The 22,842-nt window shown below is 41.2% G+C and overlaps 1 protein-coding gene across 9 annotated transcripts in view; it reads left to right on the plus strand.

Annotated features, from left to right (window-relative positions):
- The window catches only part of ARHGAP24 (Rho GTPase activating protein 24), a 337,143-nt gene that overhangs the window by 278,298 nt on the left and 36,003 nt on the right, over positions 1-22,842 (plus strand). For 8 of the 9 annotated variants that reach the window (XM_048848049.2, XM_048848048.2, XM_048848047.2 and 5 more), the window contains 2 exons: positions 7,549-7,671; positions 19,511-19,718. In XM_048848049.2, coding sequence (XP_048704006.2) covers positions 7,549-7,671; positions 19,511-19,718 — 331 coding nt within the window. Of the gene's footprint in view, positions 1-7,548; positions 7,672-12,568; positions 13,619-19,510; positions 19,719-22,842 lie in introns of those variants that run through there. The other variant, XM_048848051.2, reaches the window with a different exon arrangement.

Raw genomic sequence — 22,842 nt, forward strand, 5'->3', positions numbered from 1 at the left:
CTAATAAGTAGACAAGTTAGTAGAGGTTTACAAGATACGAGATCAAAAATAACAAGGAGTACTTGTGGCGCCTTAGAGACTAACAAATTTATTTGGGCATAAGCTTTTGTGGGCTAAAACCCACTTCATCAGATGCATGGAGTGGAAAATACAGTAGGAAGATATATATAACAGTACACGAAAAGACTGGAGTTGCCTTACCAAGTGGGGGGTTGAGACAATTCAATTAATGTGGGCTATTCTCAACAGGACGACAAATCACTTTTGCAGTGGTAATTAGTCAAGTGAAAGGAAATCTTGGGATAGTATTAGGCTACGTATAAAAATATTTAAAATTTAATGTACTTAGGGAAAAAATGTGCTGTAGGGGAGGGACTAGACGAGAGGACTAGATGATCATAATAGTTCCTTCTGACCTAAATATCTATGAATCTATGACTACAAGCACAGAGATAAAGGGAAGTGGTAGGGCAAAATAAAACTACTGTTACTGCACAGAGTGTTACACTGAGCAGGACTGTTTCTCATGAGAAGTAATGAAAAAATAAATAAGGTCAATCTCAGCAGTTGTGCCAGGGCATCTGTTAATTCACAGCTCTCCACATATGTATTTTACTTGCGGTTTTCATTTGTTCCAACTCTGAGTAGACAAGAAGGGTTTGGGCTTCCGGAATGGATTGATTCTTGGGTGAGTGGATGCAAACTGAGGATAGATCTATTTTTGCAGTCTCCTTTAATTTACAGCATGCACACGATTCCTGATATTGCTTGGATCAAAGATGGGCAAAACAGCAAAAGTAGTAGCCAAGCATACCGGAATGAATAGTCCCAGTAAAATCACACAGCTCAATCACAACTCCTGTGCAAAACTTGAGTCTCATTTCCCCCTCCCTCCAAACACTTTAAAATCGTACCGCAAGGACTGTCTGTCTTTGGCTGTCAGTCAAGTGATTCAAAAACACCATAAACTTCGAGTAGCTGTCTCTCTCTGTTCTTTCAGCCATGGTTATCTGAGACACATCTGAATGGCTCAGCCTAGCCTGCTCTAAAGAAAGGTCTTTAATTTAGACTTTGTCTTCACTGCAGCTGGGATAATTAATACTATAGGACTTGAGCCGATCTCTAACTATTGGAGATCAAGATGAGATCTAATGTTGGGAACAGATAATCCCACATCTGCCTGCTTAGGAGGTTTTTTTAAAAACACCTTCCTCTAAAGCGGCACTGTCACAGACAGGGTACAGGACAAATGGATCTTGGGCTTGATTCAGTCTGGCAATTCCCATGTCACAACATGGCTAAAATTCACAGTGTTGATGAGACCCTCTCTTGTAAACGGGTCACCTGACTTGCTGGCTGAACTGGTTTTCATTAGTACATAATCAGTGTGGCATGTCAAGTTGCTGTGCTTAAACTAAGGTAGATTGATGTGAAATCAGTGCTGAGGTCATGTAAGTGTCACCTCTGCTTTGTGCTGGTGCTAAGAAGTGCATAGGATTATTTTAAAAAATCTTGGAACTCCATTAGAATAAAGGGGAAGAGATCATTTGTCTTGATTTTGCAGAGGCAATCTTGTACTCTAATCTAGTAACCACTATAACATAAAGAGGTGATTCGTGGTCCAGACCAATAAGTGTGAATGTAAATGCTGTAAAATCAAAGCTGATGAAGGACAAAGAGAAAAGGAAGAAAGAAACAGATGCTTGCATTTCCAGAGAAGTAGGAGATGAAACACTTCATTTTTCTGGGAAGCTCATTTGCAGCACATGTGAAGCCTGCCATGGCTATCGGTTATTTTGGTATTGAGAAAAGTTAATCAGAGACCTGAACTGGTAAACAACAGTTATCTTGACATCCTGTATAGAGTAAGGAAGCGGCTACCATACGGAACAAAAGGAAGAAAATGAGACACATTTTCCACAGGTGACATTTTCAAAAGGCTCAGACTCGGAAGAGCTAAACAAATTACCAACAGGGAGACGCATAGAATCTGTTGACCATCTAGCTATTTGCATTGAGCAGTATCTTCTATAAAGAAAGATTGGTACAAAACTAGGCACTCCTTCTATGGTGGAGTGTGGATGAACCAGCAGACTTCAGGTGATATGGAAGGAAATGAGGAAGAAAAGATGGGCATTAATCAACACATAAATAGAGAAGTGCTGAGCCTTACCTGGAAGAAAGTCCCAAGGCACATTAAGGCCAAAGCTAATTGAAAGAAAGATGGGATTTCAAGGCCAAAAATAGAATAAAAATAGGAGGAAAAGTCTGTAGAGGCAAGATTTTTTAAAAATGAGTGTCTAAAGTTAGGCATCTAAATAAGTGGCTTGATTTTCAAAATTGCTGAGCACCCAGCAGCTCCCATATGAATGCCTGTATATGGACAAAATTCAGTGTATAGACGCTCATAAGAGAAACATTAAAAGACTACAATTATTATTCAGTATTTTCTTCGGAAACCTAAAATGTGGTGATAAGTAGTCTAAAGTGAGTGAAGGGTTTGCACAGAATCCAGCTGTATCTCCCTTAATTCTCAGCTGTCTCTAACGTCTCCATTTTCAAACCTGTGCTTTGGGCTTTGAACTGAAAGAAATGCACAGAAAATAGGAAATAATTTCAGCTTACAAATGGCTCCAACATTTTTATATTAGAATATGGAATATATTTTTGAGGTTGGCCATGTTATTTTCAGTTTAAAAAAAAAAGTCATGTTAATCCTAGTTTTGATGTTTCTCCTGGGGGAAAATTCTCTTTTAAGAAAATGGTGGAGATTAATCCCCATGCATTCCATTTGCAAGAAGCAAAGAACTACAGTTAGCAGTAAATCCAAGATGCTAATAAGCAGAAAAGTGAGGGTGTTTTTCAATGTGAATTCAGCTTGATAAGCACTTTGAGTAGAGGAAAGGTGATGCAGTTCTAATAGAGCATAAACAAGGCCTGGTCCCCTGAAAGTTTGCTCATTTCTGGGTGGGGGAGGAACAAAGAGAGAGTACAACAAACAAGAATGTATTATCTGATAAAGTCCTGGTTTACTTTGTTGCATAAGAATTTTATGTACTTCCCATGTTTACTTGATAGTGGGGAAAATGCAGGAAAGCTGTTTAGGTTGGTATTTCAGGAGTCAACCACCCATTAATTTCAGTAAGCACCTCTTCATCTTTTTCAAAGGGTACAGTGCAATGTGGAATAAGCAAAAAAAGGCTATCGCATTTCCTGTCCCTCCAGGAATCATCTCTCTCCTGATTTTAATTATGTGCATGTGTTTTGTTTTCCTGTTAGCTGGCAGAAGTTCCTAAAATATTCTGCCTAGCTCAGATCCAAGCAGCGCCGGCTCACTGCATAAAGCTGTACCCAGCATGGGTTCGAGTGGTCACAGACAGCCTTGATCAAGAAGTAGCATTCTGTATTTACTGTTTACAGAGCCAGTGAATGGGCCAGGAGGGAGAACCCATAAGTCATTGCTAATGGAAAGAGAGGGGAGGGAATCTGACCTGTCTGAGATACAGGACTGAACACGGGGTGGGGCAACTTCACTTTTTCCCTTCCAAGTTGAAATTCTCGATTCCTTTAATAAATCTGACTCTGATTCGATCCAAAAAAGAGAATACTAAGGGTTGCAAAAGGCATGATGATAACAGTATATCTTTAAGAAACAGTATGGGCCAGACTAGCCGTGGTCCTGGCCCAGGGCTGTGAAGGAGTAGGATGTGTATGATGGTTGTGCAAGCTGCAGCTTTCAACTTTGTGGGCAAGGGCCAGTCTCTGTAGTCAGGCAAGCACAGAGTTTTGCTCCCTCCCCTGGTAGGTGCAAATTGCCAGGGAGGAGAGACAGGATAATGGGCACACCCTGCCTGCCTTCACCAGGCCCTGCAGTTTGCCAGCCTGGGAGAGATGAATAAGCTGCAGCCTTTAAAATGATTGTGCAACTGTTGTGCTTCCAATGTGAGCTCAGTGAGAGATTGTGCTGTAAAGGCATAATCTGACCCTATGTGATCATGTAATTACACCGTATAATGATTTGTGCGCACAGGTGGCAGAGTTAAGGGTGCATGTGCAACCTCAGTGATCTGTTACATTTTCAAAATTGGGGTGCCTACTGTTGGGTATTTTCAGAGGTGCTGATCACCTAAAACTTCTCTTGAAATAATTAGGACCTATGGGTGCTCAGCAACTCTGAAAATCTTTATACGGATAAAATCGGATTATTGAAAAGTTAGAAATGTCCTATGTAACCATAATTTTCTTTCTCCAAATACCTATGATCTGAAATTCTTATTTTCTGAATTTTAGATATATCTTCTGAGCTGTTCAAATTATCAGGGTTTACCTGTATTTTAAATATTATCCCTACATAAACCAGCATTTACAGTCCTACATCAAACAAATGAACGCAAGTGTATTCGCGAATATCTTCTTTCAAAGCATCATGCAAACTTGTAGCATGATGTAAATAATAATTTATTCACAGGGAAGATAAGCATAAAAGGCCCAATATTGCAGCACACAAAGGATGTACCAAACATCAAGGGGGACATATCCTCAATTGGTGTAAACTCCTTTGAGCTCCTTTGCTGATTTTCTCTAGCTGAGCATCTGACCAAGGATATTTTATGCTTTCCTTCATTATGAAGTTAAACACAGATTAAATGTTAGCTAAATCGTTATGTAATCAAGTCTGTTGTTTGGAGTGCTACTCTGGAATGGTGTAAATGAACTATCTGGACTTCTGGCACTAATCCAGTTTGTAATGTATAGACCCTCTAATTTGACATAAAATCATTTATTCTTTAAATGGCATATGATCTGCCATAGTGGAATATATAGGCCATTAAAAGAAAACTGAAAAGACTGATGGATCACAAATAGGAGCCCACCCTTCAGCCATGACAGCTGTCCACACCTTTACAATGTCATCACTGCAAGGAAATCACTATTAGCCTCCAAAATGTGCAGGGTTTTGTGTTAGTCACATGTTCTAATGCTTCTAGTTGTAAGGTTATTGCAACTCTCCTTCTGGAGAGCTGATTGTCTTCACCGTACTCGGAACGTAGTTTTAAAGTTTGTCTGTTACCTTTTGGAGGAAGGAGATATGGATTTGGGGTTTGTTTGCATTTATGGTGTTCCTTCAAATATTTGTTACCCTCCGTTGTATTTTACATAGATATAAAAAGGTTTCAGCAACTTCAGGTATTTCAGCCCTTTTTCCTGTCCAAATTCCATTCACGTGATTATATTCTGCCTATGTACAAGAAATTTCCTACCCTCTCCCTCTCCTTTCAGCTGCATACTTCAATTCCTGTCCTAAACTGTTGTGTAGTTTTTGCAGTGCATTGTTAAACACAAGATGTGTTCCAATACAGAAATGGCTGAATTTTAGTGCTAGGTGAAATGTAAAATACTTTAAATTCTTTAGGAGGAAAATCTCTCTATAAATACATTGCAATAACGAGGTGCAGAGTAACCCAATGCAGTGTTTTTGTGGGGTTGTTTATTTTTGTTTAAATCATGTAACAAAGATCTAGGAGAGAGATAATATATTCCATGTTCAAAACCCAGTCCGTATATTTTGGCTAAGTGGTTCTGGTCGGCTCTAAATCTCAGTTGGGGCTGGGGTCAGTTCTTAGAGAGATTCAGGACTGGTATTTGGGGTTGCATGTAATGATGCCTAAGTCTCATGAGATTTCAGCCACAGTTTAAGTAAATATCACGGACAAGCTGATACAATGAGATTTACTGTTTGAATGGTGGAACATACTAGCTGTTCCTGAAAGATTTCTACTGTCTTGTCCAAATCCTCTGGGAAGGCCAAAATGAGAACAGACCTTATAAACCTTTGCATCAGATCCAAAAAATTAAAAGAGAGGCTCCTGATTTTGGCTCTAGAGAAGTGGGCTTGAATCTGGGGCCTTGAATCCAGTTTCCAGCCTCTGGACACCGTGTACCCTTGAAGGGAGTTCAGATGCAAAGGTGGAATTTTGGAACATTCTAGCAGACTGATGCACAGTTTCTGTGTTTTTGGTTTTGCCGTTTAGCATTTGCAAGTTAAATGTCTGCTTGTGTAATAAGTATAAGGCACTGACATCCTTTGATTGACAGTGGCGAACCAAATAAGAATCAACGTCAAAAACTAGACGCTGGCACCATTCTCAGAGATAAAGTATCAAGTGGGTAGCAGCAATAATGATTAGTAGTGCTTTTCACTTTTTTTCTCCACTAGCCGGGAACACATTGAAGCAGCTGTCATTTGCAGTCAGTGTCTGGGCTGTTCCTGGCTGAGCATTGGTGACAGAGCAGAATATTGCTGTATATGCTGTAAATCGCCCTTCAGGCAAAACCAGTAATGAATGCTTCAGGCTTAGAATGGCACTTTTGTGCTCCTCTCATGTTGTATTTTAATGGGTCAAAAATGCATCTTCTTATTCCAGTCCTTTGCAACTTTAAAAGAGTGAAATGTATCTTCGACGCATCATATGCTCTCTGTTTGTGAGTGAGTGAGAGGGAAGGAGAAGGAATGACAGCTGTTCCTTCTCACGCTTTAGCTACCCTGGGACTGGCCAAAAAGAAGGCATTTTTTGTTCCATAGCCAAATTACTAACTCTGGAAAGGGATGGAAACTGTAGGGAACAGTTAAAGGGCCCGATTTTCCACTGCCTTGCATCTTCTGTTGTCCTATCCATCTGTGCAAAGTGTGTGTAGAATGTGCTCACTGTATAGCTGTATAAATCATACAAGATGCAAGGCAGTATGGAATTAGGAGGTCCATGTTTTGTGCCTGTGCTTTTGGTTGGTGACTCAGAATATTATCAAAAATGAAACGTTATGAATATTCATTTTCTCTAATAAAATATCTCAATAGCTTTTTTTAATCAGATGGTGACTATACTCTCAGTATTTTCTTTTCACGCTATTGACTGATGATAAATATTCCTGCCTTTCATAGCTAGACCATGGTATCTATGTCTGAATACTTCAAACCATTGTATTAGGAACCGGGACATAGGTGGTCTTGTCTAACAGTCAGAGTTGGAGCCGATGGTCAGAAATGAGGCATGGGAGTAGGAACCAGAGATGTGGCAAGGAGCAGGCCTGGAGCGGGGCAAGGCAGGAACTGGAATTGAGACAGGAGCAGAGCAGGAACTAGGAACAGGGTTGGATGCAGATCATAGGAGACAAGTAAAGGGCCTGATCCAATGTAGCAGCCAGCAACAGGGATCCTGCACAGTTGCTCAGACAACCCATCTGGGTCGCTTCCTTGCTTAAGGAAGGTGCCCCAGGCCTTTGGTGTCCTGATAGGACCCTGTGGGGCCTGACCATCCAAGATTAGTGAGGTGGTGCTTCATCTGTCTTCCTTGGTGGCAGTGAGGGAATGGTAAGAGACCTCAGCCTCGCACACTCCTGGGTTCTAGGCCTGCTAAAACCAAGGACCCACACCCTTGGATCCTTACACATTGCTGCAGCTTCCAGCAGTCAGTTTGGTGATAGGTGCCTGGCAGGAGTTTGGCTGGGCTGGAAGGGATAGAGTTTATATGTGATTGTCTTCTCTTGCAGGAGGAGACCGAGAGCGGATGACAGCTCATCATGAGACATACCTTCTTATGGCCAGCACACAGAATGACATGGAGGACTGGGTGAAATCCATTCGCAGGGTTATATGGGCACCTTTTGGAGGAGGTGAGTCCAGGAGAGAAAATTTAAGAGTCCCAGGAAAAAGATACATATTGTTGTGTGTTTAGGTCCTAGTGAAGAAGAAAAGACAGTGAGTGAGCCAGATGCTTTAAAATAGTTGGACCAAGTACTTCCCATTCATCTTTCGCAACATGATAGAGGTTTCTAGGAAAATTGGTTTGGTGAAGTCAGTCCTTCATGGGCAGTTTGTCACCTAGGGAATAAGGTAGACTGAGATAATCCCTAGGGGTGACGTGCATTAATATTATGAGTAAATATTTTTGCTTCTCCCCCATCCAAAAGATTTCCACACACTTTACAGACATTAATTAAATATGCCTTAAAATCTCTCTGTGAGGTAGGGAAGTATTGTCATCCCCGTTTTACAGGTGGGGAAAAGTAAGGCATAGACTGCTGAATAGACTTACACATGATCACAGAGGATGAAGATAGAACCCAGATTGCCTGACCCCCAGTTCTGTCTCTTAATCAGACAGACATTCTTTTCACCTAAGAGGGTCCTGTTTTTCTTCCCAATACCGAAAATATTCTTCCGAAAAAGATACAGAATGAAAATGCAACATGGCATATTGGAGAAAGTAACGATGGAGGTGTTATTTACTCCTTCTCATAACGTGAGAACCTAGGGGTCACCAAATGAAATTAATAGGCAGCAGGTTTAAAACAAACAAAAGGAAGTATTTCTTCACAACGCACAGTCAACCTGTGGAACTCTTTGCCAGAGGATGTTGTGAAGGCCAAGACTATAACAGGGTTCAAAAAGAACTAGATAAATTCATGGAGGATAGGTCTATCAATAGCTATTAGCCAGGATGGGTAGGGATGGTGTCCTTAGCCTCTGTTTCCAGAAGCCGGGAATGGATCACTTGATGATTACCTGTTCTGTTCTTTCGCTCTGGGGCACCTGGCACTGGCCACTGTGGGAGGACAGGATACTGGGCTAGATGGACTTTTGGTCTGACCCAGTATGGCCGTTCTTACGTGCTATTGTGTCTATTTGGATGCCTGTCTGTTCCCAATGACAACCTAGGTGAGCAGGCTGCTAGTGAGGGGCCTCCAGCACCACTGTGTCAGTCCTGTTGCTCTCTTTCCACTCCTTTCTCTGTTCAGCATGCAGTTGTATTTGCTGCAGTCAGAAAGCACAGAATGGAGTCAGCGCACATAGTGGATTCAGTCTTGTCACCTTATATTAGCATGAGGAGAAGAAAAAAATGGTATAGGCTCCTGAGAAAAAGACATTTTGTTAGGTACTGGGGGATTTCAAAACAAAAATACATGGGCAAATACAGTGTATTCATCTCTGCCCAACACAATCATGGACACACTTTCTCAGCAACTCCTACAGCTGGTCAACTGGTTCTAGTCCTTGCTGATGGAGAAGGCTGTTTCACACGGGGTAAGATGAGAGGGATCTTGATGCATCTTGGTGTCTAATTCAATTAGAATGTGTACCTGTCACAAGAACTTGGCATTTATGGTCCCACAAAGCCTGAAAGCTGCATCTGATTGATAATATTGTATAAAACGCAGTGGACACTACTAGAAGCCCTGTGGCATTATTTGGGCATTAAGTGTATAAGTTGTTCCTTCTGGTTAGAAATCTTGAAAAGGCAAATGGCCCTACTCAGTCTGTCCAGCACACCTGCTGTCTTTGAAAGGCCCCTTATACTGAGGGGGCACCACTGTGCAACTATTATCTATAATACTATTATCATCATTTCAGGAAGCAAAATGCTTACACATTAATCATATTGTTTCTCAGGGCACTTAAGCCCTTACTTTTGGATATGGGGGCTACTTTCCCATTAGATGAGATCATCTGTATTTAAACCAGATAACTTCTCTCTTGTCACCATTATTGTTTGGCTATGAAAACAATGTCTGGAACCTCAGCAAGACTGTTCATGCTGTTTTGCAACAGAAAAGAACAGTTGTTGTAGCAGAAAATTGATCTTACTGGCTGAAAATCACCTTTCCCACCTATTAGTTAAACTAGAGGAGGCCTGAGCCTGAAGGAAATGATAATTTTTAACAAAATCTTTCAAAGGAACCACACACCTTCCTTCACCTTCTATCCAGGTCAGACATTTCATATTGGGCAGAAACTTTGACCCCCTGCCTGGTGGACTGCCCTGTGACCGTCTATCAGCAGGAGGCCTGTCTGGCACAGTCTCAAACATGCCTTCAGTGGTGCTTGGGGATTCCTAGAGAAAATGCCTGCCAAAGGGATGGTAAAAGATGTCCCTTTAGCCTATAAGGAATTTGGGACCTACATGATAAGCACGGAAGGGCCCGCACTCTAGATGTGATTCCTTACACAGGACGTTGTTTTTAAAAAAAATCTGTCTTATACCAGTCAGTATATTGAACTATAATAGGCCCATTTTATATTCCAACCCAAAATCACTGTCAGCTACCATGGCAAAACACATTTGGGTACAAGCAGTACCGTTTTGAGAAGAGGAGAGCTATGAATCTACCTGCTTACATGATCTCAACAACCATAGTATTTGAGCATCTCACATATATTAATGTCTTTATCCTCACAACTCCCCTGTGAGGTAGGGAAATATCTCCAATGTACAGGGGAAGACCTGAGGCCAAGTGACACTGAGTGATTTACCCAAGTTTGTACATGAGGTCTGTGACAGAGCTAGAAATAGAACCTTGATCCAAGTCTGGCGCCTTAGCCATTTATGACGTAAGATGGACTTTGGTGAGACTGGATTTACATATGGAAACCACTGGATGCACCCCAGAAGCTGGCATGATACTGTCACAAATGTAATAATGTTTAGTGCCATCTATTGGTGCAAATGCAGAGCTGAACATGAGGCTCATTGAAAAGAAAAGGAGTACTTGTGGCACCTTAGAGACTAACCAATTTATTTGAGCATGAGCTTTCGTGAGCTACAGCTCACTTCATCGGATGCTGTAGCTCATGAAAGCTCATGCTCAAATAAATTGGTTAGTCTCTAAGGTGCCACAAGTACTTCTTTTCTTTTTGCGGTACAGACTAACACGCTGCTACTCTGAAACATGAGGCTCATTGTTTGCATAATACCAATTAAGGCTTGGGCATGGTGGGAGACTATAATTGTTGAGCTACTGTTTGTTTGAATTAATTATTAATTGAATTATTTTTAATTCAACTGAAGCCTTTTATAAATGTCATTTTCATGTTGGCCTTCTTGAACAAAATGAGTCTCACTCTAGTGGGCAAATCATCAGAAAAAGTGAGGTAAATGACTGTGAGAAGTCCTGGCCAGAAAACAAAATTTCTATTTCCTGAAAAGTTTTGAGGCTTTGAAAATTGCTTCTACTGAACCTGGGTCCCCAAGACCCACGTCCGTGCCCTGACCACCAGGCTGTTGACTATTCTGCATGGACACACACTGACTAGGATTTCCATCCTGGACCAGAGAAACATTCCTGAGAGAATTCTATTTGTGACACAAATGTTGATAGTGAGCCTCACAATCTTGAGTGGTTTTAGGTTTCTAATGTATTTACACAGGGATACCGGACAGTATCCTGGGGCCTGGAGACCTCTGGGAATTGCGCATCTAGAGAGTTGCCTGTCTGTTTAACTGATTCTCATTTGAAGTACAACTTTTGAAACTCCAGAAGACCTAATCAGGTCTCTTTGGCTGTTTTGTGACAATATGTAACTCAACACGTGTATTTCCTACTCTTTTTCTGTATAAATTACTCCAGAACAAACCTGAAACAGACTAACTTTGCTGAATGAGGGTCCATGTTATTAACATCATCATCGTTATTATTAATGGACTTGCTATCTAATTCCGTAGGTATGCATAAGGCTTCACAGAGAAAATAAATACCGTATAAGTGAACTGATTCTCAACTGATGTAAATCAACATTGACTTCAGTGATTGATATCAAATGAGTCAAGCTCAAAGTCTGTGCCCTCAGAGTTTATAATTGTTATTTAGATAGGATTTTTTAAAATTGTTGTTTAAATCTATCTATCCAAAAGCTGTAGGTATTCTAACAATTAATTAGACTTACAATCACAATGTCGACCAACCAGCAGCATAAAAATAATCAAATACAGAAAACAAATAAACTCAGCCAACCAATTAATCAAAAGGAAAACACCCATTTTACCCCCGCCGCCTAAAGTTAGCACAAAATACAATGAATCACGAGAGCCCTGTCTTACCAAATTATTTGTGTGTTTGATGTGAAACGTAGTTTTATGTAGACCGGTTTCAGAGTGGTAGTCGTGTACAATCATCAATTTTCTGAGTATTATAAACAAGGTTTGTGTGTATTCCACAGGTGTTTGTGCATATGAGCATAAGCCCTGTTAAATCACTAATATTTAGGGTCTGGCTGGTGACTGGAAAGGTATCCCGGTCATGGAGCAAGCAGATCTATAAATAATTAACCAGATCATTAAATTATTGTTTGTTAACTGGTACTAGGAATGGGAAAGGGGGTGGGGAGCTACCAAGGTGCTCTGAACAAGATTGTTTTTTTAACCAAAAGAGCAGGAAGAATACGGAGAACGTTCTTTTTTAAAATAAATAAATGAAAAATCAGCCAGCACTTCTAATGCTTGTTTGCACATGAAATTCCTTTCCTGATTAGATTAAAAAGGCAATTTTTTTTAAAGAAAGGAAAGGCCTGAGCTTTGATTGCAGAGCTTGAAAACAGAAATAAAAGTGACAGAAGGGGGTAGAGGAGAAGAAGAAACAACAGAGTTTTAATGCAGTGTGTGTGTGTGGGGGGAGGTACAAGGGGGTAAGGCAGAGCAAGGGCTGGAGCCTCTTGAGAGCCAGAAGGGCTGAGGCTTATTGCCTGCTAAGCTGGCACACGTGACAGTGGCTTGAAGTCAACTCAAAGTCAAAAAAAAAAAATCAAGGTTGCAGCAGCTCCCTCCTTTAGATTGTTTTGCCTGCACCTGCTGTATGTGACTGGCTGGAGCAGAAGGCAGCAGCAGCAGCAACAGCAGCAGCATTCGTAACACCTCCAGTGAGAATAGTAGTAAAAGGAGGAAATGAGCAAAGCGTCTCCCGTGTGGAAGCCTGTATTCTTCAGCAGATCCCGAGGACCTTTCGGCCAACGCCGCTGCATCTGATGCCTCTCTCCCACAAGAGCTTCTGGTAGTTTGAAGGTAACAAAACAACTGGGAAGCCCACAAGAACATCAGAAGGGGAGGCGGTTACGGAGGAAGGCACTTTGAAAAGAATCCATTATGGACAGAGAGTCTTTCAGGCGAAGGTGCCATTATTTTTGTTCCCTGTTTATAGAGATAAAAGGAGCCAGCAAGGAGTATCTTGGAGAATTCTTCAGGGGCCCTTCTGTCATTGTTCTCTCTTCCTCCATGCACATTACGATGTGCTGACCTTTTCCAGTGGAATTTGAGCCCCCTGCCACTCTACCCCCAGTTCCAGCTGACAGGAAGAGCTCTCCCTCCTCACCCCCACCAGCACATACCCCTCTTCCACAGACACTTCCATTTGAACAGAAGATGCATCTTTTGGCTGAAATTCTTTTGTTGTGACATTGCATTGTAGCTAGTTGTCTCACCACAGGAAATAAAAGGAAAAAAAGAAAAGGAAATAAAAAGACAAAAGGAAATTCTTCCCAAAGCAGAATTGAAACAGGGAAGGAAACAAAAAAAAAAAAACACTACGGAGATCTAGAAGATCACAAACCTCCAACTTTAGATGAAAATGCACCATTAAAACCCCCCAATAAATCAATAAGAATGAACAGTCACAGTCTTTCCTCTGGATGCAGCTTCTAAAGGAGAGCTTTGGCTTGATACTGGGACTCTGGCCTGCATGATGCCTGAAGATAGAAATGATGGGGTCCGCACCTCAGGGGCCTTAGCATCGGCTCCTTTCATTCCTAAAACTACCTATAGGAGAATTAAACGGTGCTTTAGTTTTCGCAAAGGTATGTACAGCTTGTCACTGTGTTGTGCTTTGCTGTTAGAGCCTTTTATTCTGAGAGGTCGAGGGGGCTGTGTATTCAGCGCCAACGAGAAGCCCAAAACAAAGGGCATGAAACAATAAGAATGCCGACGTTCCATGAATGATTTATTAATTTCCTTGTTTATTTGTAGTTGTAGCATTGTATTCTATGTACAGCAGTCCATGAATAGTCTGTGAGGGAGTTGAACCTGTGACACCCAGGGTCAGCCATAAGATTTGCAAAATTGGAAGAACAGGTCTGATTGACACTTATTCCTGCATGAGGGGTGGGGATGAGAGAATTTATATCTGTCCAGGTGTCCAAATACTTGGATCCAAAGATGTCGGATTTCCACGCATGCATTATGCTGTTGCATATCATTGCCTTGCTTTGTTTCATCCTATTTCACTGCAGCGTGTACTCCCATTTCCACTTGCTGCAGAAACATTATTAAAGCAAGTTTAATTCTACATTGTATATAATCCTAATGATTAAGTATGGTAGTTGTGGAGGTAAAGCTGGCTTTCAAAATGCATCAGCAGGTAAAGCTAGAAGAGAAAAAAAAAATCTGAGTAGGAGGTGACACGGAATAGGAGTCACAGCACCAAGAAAAAAAATAAATTAACTCTTTGATGAGAAAAAGGAAACTTTGTCTTTTGGAATCTGAGAAGAAGCGTTTCACAGACATTTTTGTGCTGTTTTTAAGAACTACTCTGAGTACATGAATGGAAATTCTCATCCGCACTCCAAGCACGAGTTAAGAGTTACACACAGGGATTAATAGGGTTGGAATCCTCTCTTCACCCAACTTGCAGAAACATTAGCCACTCCCCCCAGTGGGATGAAGTTAAGGCTGCAAGTTGCTACATGCAACTGGATCTGGCCCTTATTTCCCCATAGTTTGCAGGTCCCAGGGTTGTGCTCCCATCTGTCCCCTTCCTAGCCTACTACGAAACTGTCACAGAGTGACCTTCAACATGTGCCAATCTTTCCCAGCATGGGTGCTCTGCCGCCTGCCCACCATGTTCGGCAGTAACAAGATGGCTCCATTGCTCTGGGGGTTTTGCCCACACAGGCAAAGGTGAACAGGATATGCCCTGAAGGAGGAAGCAGCACTAGCTATGGTTCTTCCAGTGCAATAAAGGCAGAGGGCCTGATTTTTTTCACAAGTGCTGTGCAATTGTTGTAATTGCACATGCAAATTGTGTATCCATGCACACAAAGGGTGCTGAACATCTAGCCCTAGATTTAAATATTGCTGATAGATTTGTTTTTAAAAAATAAAAAATTGGAGCTGTTCAGCACCTCTGAAAATCTGGCTGAGACAGGACATATGTGTCTATGTACATACATGTTATGTACCGGTTGGTGTAAGCTACTTCTCCATTGCTGTCTGCCCCTCCATATGAGCTTAACTATTCGAGGAATGTTCAGAATTTGAGAAAAGGATTAACAGATTAATGTGCAGACTGTTGACTTTAGTGGTGCCGCAGGCTTCTCGTAGAGAAATGAGACTTTCAGCTGTTTCAGTTTTTCTGTATGTTTTGGCACAACAACTCTTCTGTTCGGAAAACATGAGTGAAATCACCCTGTTTACGGGCAGGGGATTGAATGATGCAGGTAGAGCCATTTCTGCTCATTTTCACTTGTGCCAATTGAACTGTGTTTTACATATACAAGGTCTCTTCCAAAAGAAATCATCATGAAAGTCTATGGGCCAGATTTGCAGAACACTGTGTGCATCGTTACAACACAATCCAAATCTACTGAAGTCAATGGAAAGACACCCATTAACTTCACTGGCCTTTGGGTCAGGCCTTGACTGTGGATGCACATGCAAATAACCAATTACCTTGGTCTAGTTAACAGGTTGTTGGTTCACAAAAATGCTGTAATTGCACATGTGAACTGTGTACCTATGCATGCAACTATGCAAGAAAGGTTTCTGAAAATCTGGCCCATAGACTTAAATATTGGAGAAAATAATTTAAGAACAAAGGAACAGCCAAACTGGGTCAGACCAATGGTCCATCTAGCCCAGTATCATGTTTACCAATAGTGGCCAATGCCAAATGCTTCAGAGGAATGAACAGAACAGGTTATCAGCAAGTAATCCATCCCCTGTCATCCACTTCTAGCTTCTGGCAGTCAGAGGCTAGGGACACCCAGAGCATGGGGTTGCATATCTGACCATGTTGGCTAATAGGCATTGATGGACCTTTCCTCCATAAACTTATCTAGTTCTTTTTTGAACCCAGTTATAGTTTTGGCCTTTGCAACATCCCCTGACAATGAGTTCCATGGGTTTACTGTGCATTGTATGAAGAAGTACTTCCTTTTATTTGTTTTTAAACCTGCTGTCTATTAATTTCATTGGGTGACCCCTAGTTCTTATGTTATGTGAAGGAGTATATAACACTTCCTTATCCACTTTCTTCCCACCAGTCACGATTTTAAATCTATCATAGCCCCTCTTAGTTCTCTGTTTGTACTCAGCAATACTGGCTGAGAGCTGGTTATGGGCATCTTAATACTATGCAACAGACAGCTGCTTTCAATATACCAGAGCTTGCGCTGCAATGCATCTGCAATTTATAACAATATAGAAACATTTTTCCCCAGTGCCTCAAAAACCCTATTTTCATTTCATTCATTTCAGATTAGACGTGATTTGAAAGCTAATTCCACAAGAGGGGGGGGAAGAGCAACCTAATAAATTTATTAACCTGAAATTATGTGTTTTGACAATGCTGTCAGTGTAAATATGAAACTATAAGCAGTTTAATGGCTTTGAGAACTTCTCTTTTCTGTGCAGATGTAAGCAGGCCTGTAATATGAACATGAATCAGAAGAACATTAGTGGAGTGAGAAAAAAGTTCAATTAATGAGATAGAGCTCGTTCATATTAATTGTATTTTCAACAGGCATGAGTTGTATATAATTGTAGTCCACATTTTTATGCTGATTAATTTAACTTCAAAAGTGTTGAATCTTCTGTTTAGTGCCATGAAATATTATGGGCTGTTGGTGAAGGAGGAACTCTGAGTGACTGTCTGCTCATAGCATATCTTTATCAGGGAAGGCCTTGGGTAGAGATGGCTAGAGCAGTGCAGAAAACTTCACAAGGCTGATGTGAAAAAAAATAGATTAGTTAATTTCATGCAAAGCAAAACATTTTTCAGTTTCATCTCCGTTACTAACAATGAGCTCCTATTTTCAACAATAGGCAGCTTCTAAAAGGGGGAGTAATTGCTGTTTTCGGTTATGATTTGAAGCCTATGTGGAAATTGAAGCTAGAAATCTAATAAGAATACGACTTTGTTACGAGATGCCTCTTTTGGCCCAGGTTGGAAACTGTGCTTCTTTTGATATTTCCATTTCCTGACCTGTCTCACCCCACCCCATATGTCCCAAGGATATGCCGAATTCTAAACAAATTAAAAGTTTACTACGATTTTTCCTATATTGACAAATATTCAGATTTATTTCAAGGCTTAGGGTCAATATTTGTCTGGCCAGATCAAACTATGCCCAGTAATAAATCAAAACTCTCCCTTGGCTTGTGAAAATTATGCAGCCAATTAGCCAATTTGCATTCAACTACCTCAAGGCCCTGACTCAGCAGGTCACCAAGAGCTGCTGACTTGTGGAGTTGGGTACAATCCCATGAGCACGATGGGGTTTGAAACCTTGACGCTGCTGTGTGCTTTGTGATATCACCACATGCTTTCAACTGAGCTCCTTTGGACAGCACTCCTCCTGAACCAGGGAGGGAGTGGAGGAACTCCATTGTTCTGCCAGACAGCAATCCTTAGCTCAAAAACCACAAGTATGTTTAATCCTCCCATCATCTCCGCATGGAGCGAGCTAGAAACCAAAACATTATTTAATAAATAAATAAAAAACATAGTTTCTATGGAGTGCTAGCAGCTGAGACGGCGACCTGGCTGGACACCAAACTTTCTGTGCCAGTTAATCTTTCTCTGAGCTTCATTAACTGTGACATTCAAATATTCCTTCTGTAACTGCTGATGGTTCCCGTTTGGCATTTCTGCAACATGCACAGAGGGGGGCTAGGAGAGAGAATTCCACCCCCTCCACCTACCAACAGGTAGCGTTCTTAGGCAGGGACAGTGGAAATCAGAACTCTGCTATTCCTCTATCCCAGAATCACGTGGCTGGACACAGAAACTAGAATTTCCACCAGCTTTCTTTATTATGGTATATTAGTGAAAATAAATACAATTTAAAAAACAAAAACAAAACAAACTTTAAAGATTAGATTTAGTTTAAGAAGGAAAGTGGACTCAAACACTTGCTAATTTGAATCTTTATTTAAAAAAAAATTTAAAGTCACTGGAGCTGTGCATGCTTATCAAAGGGAAGAATCTGACCTATTGGATTTTTCTCATTATATGGCTTATGTAATATGAAAGGAAAGTCTCTCAACTGTAGGTCATTATTTGGAATTCAACTCCTGTCTGAAAGTTGTTTAGTGTCCCTCTGTATATGAAATGTGTTGGTGCCCTTTAGCCCTCTTGCTAGGAAACAGATGCTCACATCAAAGAGGTTCCAAAGAGGATGGATCTAGACTGTTCTCAGTGGTAGAGTAATGGTCTCAAGTTGCAGTGGGGGAGGTTTAGGTTGGATATTAGGAAAAACTTTTTCACTAGGAGGGTGGTGAAACACTGGAATGCGTTACCTAGGGAGGTGGTGGAATCTCCTTCCTTAGATATTTTTAAGGTCAGGCTTGACAAAGCCCTGGCTGGGATGATTTAGTTGGGGATTGGTCTTGCTTTGAGCATGGGGTTGGACTAGATGACCTCCTGAGGTCCCTTCCAACCCCTGATATTCTATTCTATGATTCTATCACAAAACAACCATCACAAATGACATTCTTTGGCAGAAGGGCCCAAGGTTTGAAGGGAGTTGGAGATGCCATTAATAGCAGGGAAGAGGTAGTTACTTCTCCAGATCAGGTTTGAAGTGCATTTCATGAGCAACCTTGCACTGTTGCTGTTCATAGCTTTCCTGCCATGTGGATCAATACAAGCATTAGTCTTCAAGGCTGTCAGTCTGGCATATTATGCCACCACCTGCTCTTTCTCACATACATGTTTTGTTGTTATTCTAAAAGAAAGTAATTGTGCAACTTGTAGTAAATTATAGGAGTGAGGGGTGGGTGTACTTTACTTATGGTCTAAATCAGAGGAGCTGAACACCAACAACTCCAGCTGAGGTCAGTAGGAGCTGCAGCTGCTTTACATCTATGAAAATCTGGCCCTGGGGGTAAAATTTTCAAAAAAGCTGTCAAAGTCCCATTTTCCATTCTCACTGAAAGTCCATGGGAATTAAGCTCCTAGATCACTTATGCGCCTTTTGAAAGTTTTACCCTGAGTGTAATAAGAGTAAAAAAGTTCATATACCTTAGATGTGATATTAGAGCTGTTTCAATGGCCACATACACTTAACCTCGGCTCAAAGTGTAAACAGGGACGTATGTAATATCTTGGGTTTAACGCTTTTGTGACAGAGTTCTATGTCCCTGTGTTGCTTTCCCCTTAGGATTTGAAGGTAATGTTGTGTTTTATTTTTAAAAGTTACAGTATTCTGTACCAATGGTTCATGATACTTTTACAATTGTGTTTTGGGCCATTATGGTAAAATACAGTGGTGTATTGTTTTTTATAAAGGGTGCTAGATGTGAAATGGAGCTCTTTATCCCTGGATATAGGAGCTGACTATCCTTATATTTGACTAATCTGTAAGGAGGGCTGTTTGTGGTACAAATCATTCATGCACTGACTTCCCTCCTTGTTCATTCCAATGCTACCTTTCCCTTAACCCACTCATGTCTCTCCTTATTATGCATAGGTATCTTTGGACAGAAGCTGGAAGACACAGTCCGGTACGAGAAGAGATATGGGCACCGTCTGGCTCCCATGTTGGTGGAGCAGTGTGTGGATTTTATCCGACTGCGGGGGCTGAAGGAGGAAGGGCTCTTTCGACTTCCGGGCCAGGCTAACCTTGTCAAAGAGTTACAAGATGCATTTGACTGTGGAGAGAAGCCATCGTTTGACAGGTAAAATGCACAAAATTCCCCCCTACTTTAAGAGGTCTAGACTAGAGTTTGAGTGATCTAGTGTACTGTGAGATAAATGGCACTGAATCCTTCCTGAGCTAGCATGGTTTGAACCTGTGTAACTTTTGCAGGCTTTTCCACATTTCCCGTTAACAGGCTAGCATTTGCTTCATTTCTCACTGTAGGTTCTGATCTCAATGGTTGTTTTTTTGGTTGGTTTTTTTTTTTTTGAGAAATTTTTTTTTGTAATGGCTTAATATTGATGCCAGTTAGAAAGTGTATCATAAGCAATTCAGCTTAATCAAAAATGTATAGACCACTTTGACCTTATCATCCCTAGGAATGGTTTGGTGGTGGGTTTTCTTATTCTGTTGCATCAAGGAACATGTTCTCTTATCACCAGCCTCAGTATGTTCTGTTACCTGATGAAGTAGATGGAAGGAGGAGTCTAAATTAAGGTTGGTGTGAGGTTTATTTTGGGTTTTTTTTTAAATAAAAGTAATTTAATTATAGTCCCTTGTGAGGGTCAAACTTCAAATAGTATTGAGGGTTCAGGTCAGAATAGCATCTAAATGTTCAGCTGATTATCCAAAACTGAATCATAAAATAGGAACTTTCTGGACCCATAAATGAGCCAGTGCCATTTTCTCAGCTGTCGATGGTCTTCACCTTTCATTGGCATCTTCAGCCATCTCTGTGTGCAAGGCTTGGTTTAAAGGGAGTTCTGCTCTGAAAAGGACTATGTAAAAATGGCATCATGTAGCAGAGGGAGCCAATCACAGTCAGATCTCTCGCCTTTAGTGACAAAAATAAATGCTATTTTTTACTACTGCAAGTATAATAAACCCCAACTTGAGCCATCAGCAGGGATTGAATCAGAGATCTTCAGTGCTAAAAGCATGAGACCTCTACCTCAGGAACTAGATGGGTGCTAGTAGTAATAGATATGGCAGAAGAGGAGATATAACATGGATTACACCAGCACCACTGAGCCACCGTAACTCTGGGTGAGTGACCTAGATTCGTGTGCCAAGATAATTAACTAAATTTCAATTATAGGCTGACTGTTGAACCTCCATGGTCTTCAAATTATATCCTTGGTGGTACCTCTAACAACTCCTTAGAACAGGAGAGGGTTGCATAGGTGTGATGGAGGGCCTAACTTGAGCGGGGCGGGGGGAGGGGTTGCATTTGTTCTATAGGATCTTTGACTGTTAGTGGTGCCTGAGCCAAAATGAGTCAGATCTTAGCTGGAGTTTGTGGGTCTGATCATGAGACAACATTTTTGTCCTCTCCAAAAATAAACACATTTGATAGGGAATTGGAGCAACACTGTAAGTGTCAAACACTGTGATGCCATTTCCCCCACAATTCTGCATTTTCCAAGCAGATCATGAAAGTGGCAGTGCACAGAAAGAACAAAAGCTATTGCTTCCATGTCAGCTTTATTACTTTTTAAATGAAAAGTGGACCGGAGGCAAGGTTGGCTGGAGAAGGGCTTGATGGGGTTAGAACTCTAGCAAGTGACGCTGTTAGAGGGATGAATTTTTGCATCAGAATGTAAAAGCACACCATTTTTTAGTTTAACTAGAAAGATATTGCAGAGCTATACTATGGGGAAAGGCATATTTTCAAAAAGCAATGAGAAATCTATTGTAGCCAAGCTTTCGTTGAATGCATTTCGTCTTTGTTTTATCCTTTAAGCTAAACGTTAGTAATGATATCTCTGGCCAGAGATGCAGATGAACTGACATTGGGGTATAAATGAGCCGGAATGAGACTTTTCAGTGCCCCCAGGCCAAATGATTGACAAGAACATTATATTTTTAAAATAACCCACGAAGATGCTGTGTCTAACATTCTGGACAGAGGTGCTTCTTTCAAGTGGTGTGCAGAGCTCATCTATTATCAAACAAATGAATTGTGAGCTGAGCAGCATGAATATTTCTCTCTGGTTTCTCTCACAACACCTGTATCACACTACTGAGCCGCAGGAACAAGCTTGCTGTTTCAGCTTCAGAGAATGAAATGGAGAAGAGGCTTCATGTGGTGCTGCTGTGAAACAGGCGCATAACCATGATGGAAGCAGTTAGAAACATTGGCATTAGTCACCTAGAATTCTCTGGCACTGCAGCTTTTCTTCAGAGGCTTGTGTATTTATAGTTAACTCCTACCTCAGATGTTTGTATGAAAACAAACGTCTGTGTTTTTGTTGGCTTGTTGGTTTTCCCATGCTTTGGGAGGCAGTGTGGTGGGCTTGGGAATACAGTGCTGGTCTAGGAGCTGAGAGATTTGAGTTCTATTCCTGACTGTGCCACTGTGTGATTTTGAGTAAGACATTTCTCCACCTCTCTGTTTTCCCTCCCACCCTTTATCTTTTCTAGTTAGACTAAGAGTTGTTCAGGGCAGGGACTGCCTCTCACTGTGTGTTTGGACAGTGCTTAGCATAATGGGACTCTGATTTTGGCTGGGACCTCTGATTTTGGTTGGGACCTGCTGTTCCCATCTCCCTCCTGCCCTTGTGCAGGCATTCAGGATTACCCTGTGCTGTGGAGAAGGGAAGACCATGCTGTGGATATACCCCTTTTCCCCTGCACGACTCTGTGTCTATTTCTCTAGGTAACATTTTTGTTCTAGGCAACTGCATGTTCTACTAGTTTGGTTGAGCCGGTACTACAAGAGGAACATTGGGAAAATGATTGTCTGAAAATTGACTGTAAAAATGAAATTCTGGGGGGGGTTCCATATTTATTCTCTCGTGGACTTCTGAATTCAGTGTATTTAGTACACAAATGACTAATGACTGATCTGAAGTCCACCATTGCAGAACCATCCTGGGATCTAAATATCAAGCTGTGTTCTTTCCTTCTCAGACATCTCCAGCAATAAAGGTTTTTGCAGTTGAGTTGGTTGACAGTTTTGTTGATGGTGCATGAAACAGAACAAAATCCAGGTCACTATTCCATAGCAGTATTGGTTCTGCATCTCTAATTGTAGGAAGAACTACTTTTGGTCAGTGGAGTTATGACTTGGAAACACAAGGAGCTGATGTTTTGCATAAAAAGATGCCATTTTCACTTCGACATTTTTCTGAATATAAATACACTTTAAACAAAGAGTCCAA

The sequence above is a fragment of the Caretta caretta genome, chromosome 4 (assembly GCF_965140235.1).
Source record: "Caretta caretta isolate rCarCar2 chromosome 4, rCarCar1.hap1, whole genome shotgun sequence".
Lineage (NCBI taxonomy): Eukaryota > Metazoa > Chordata > Testudines > Cheloniidae > Caretta > Caretta caretta.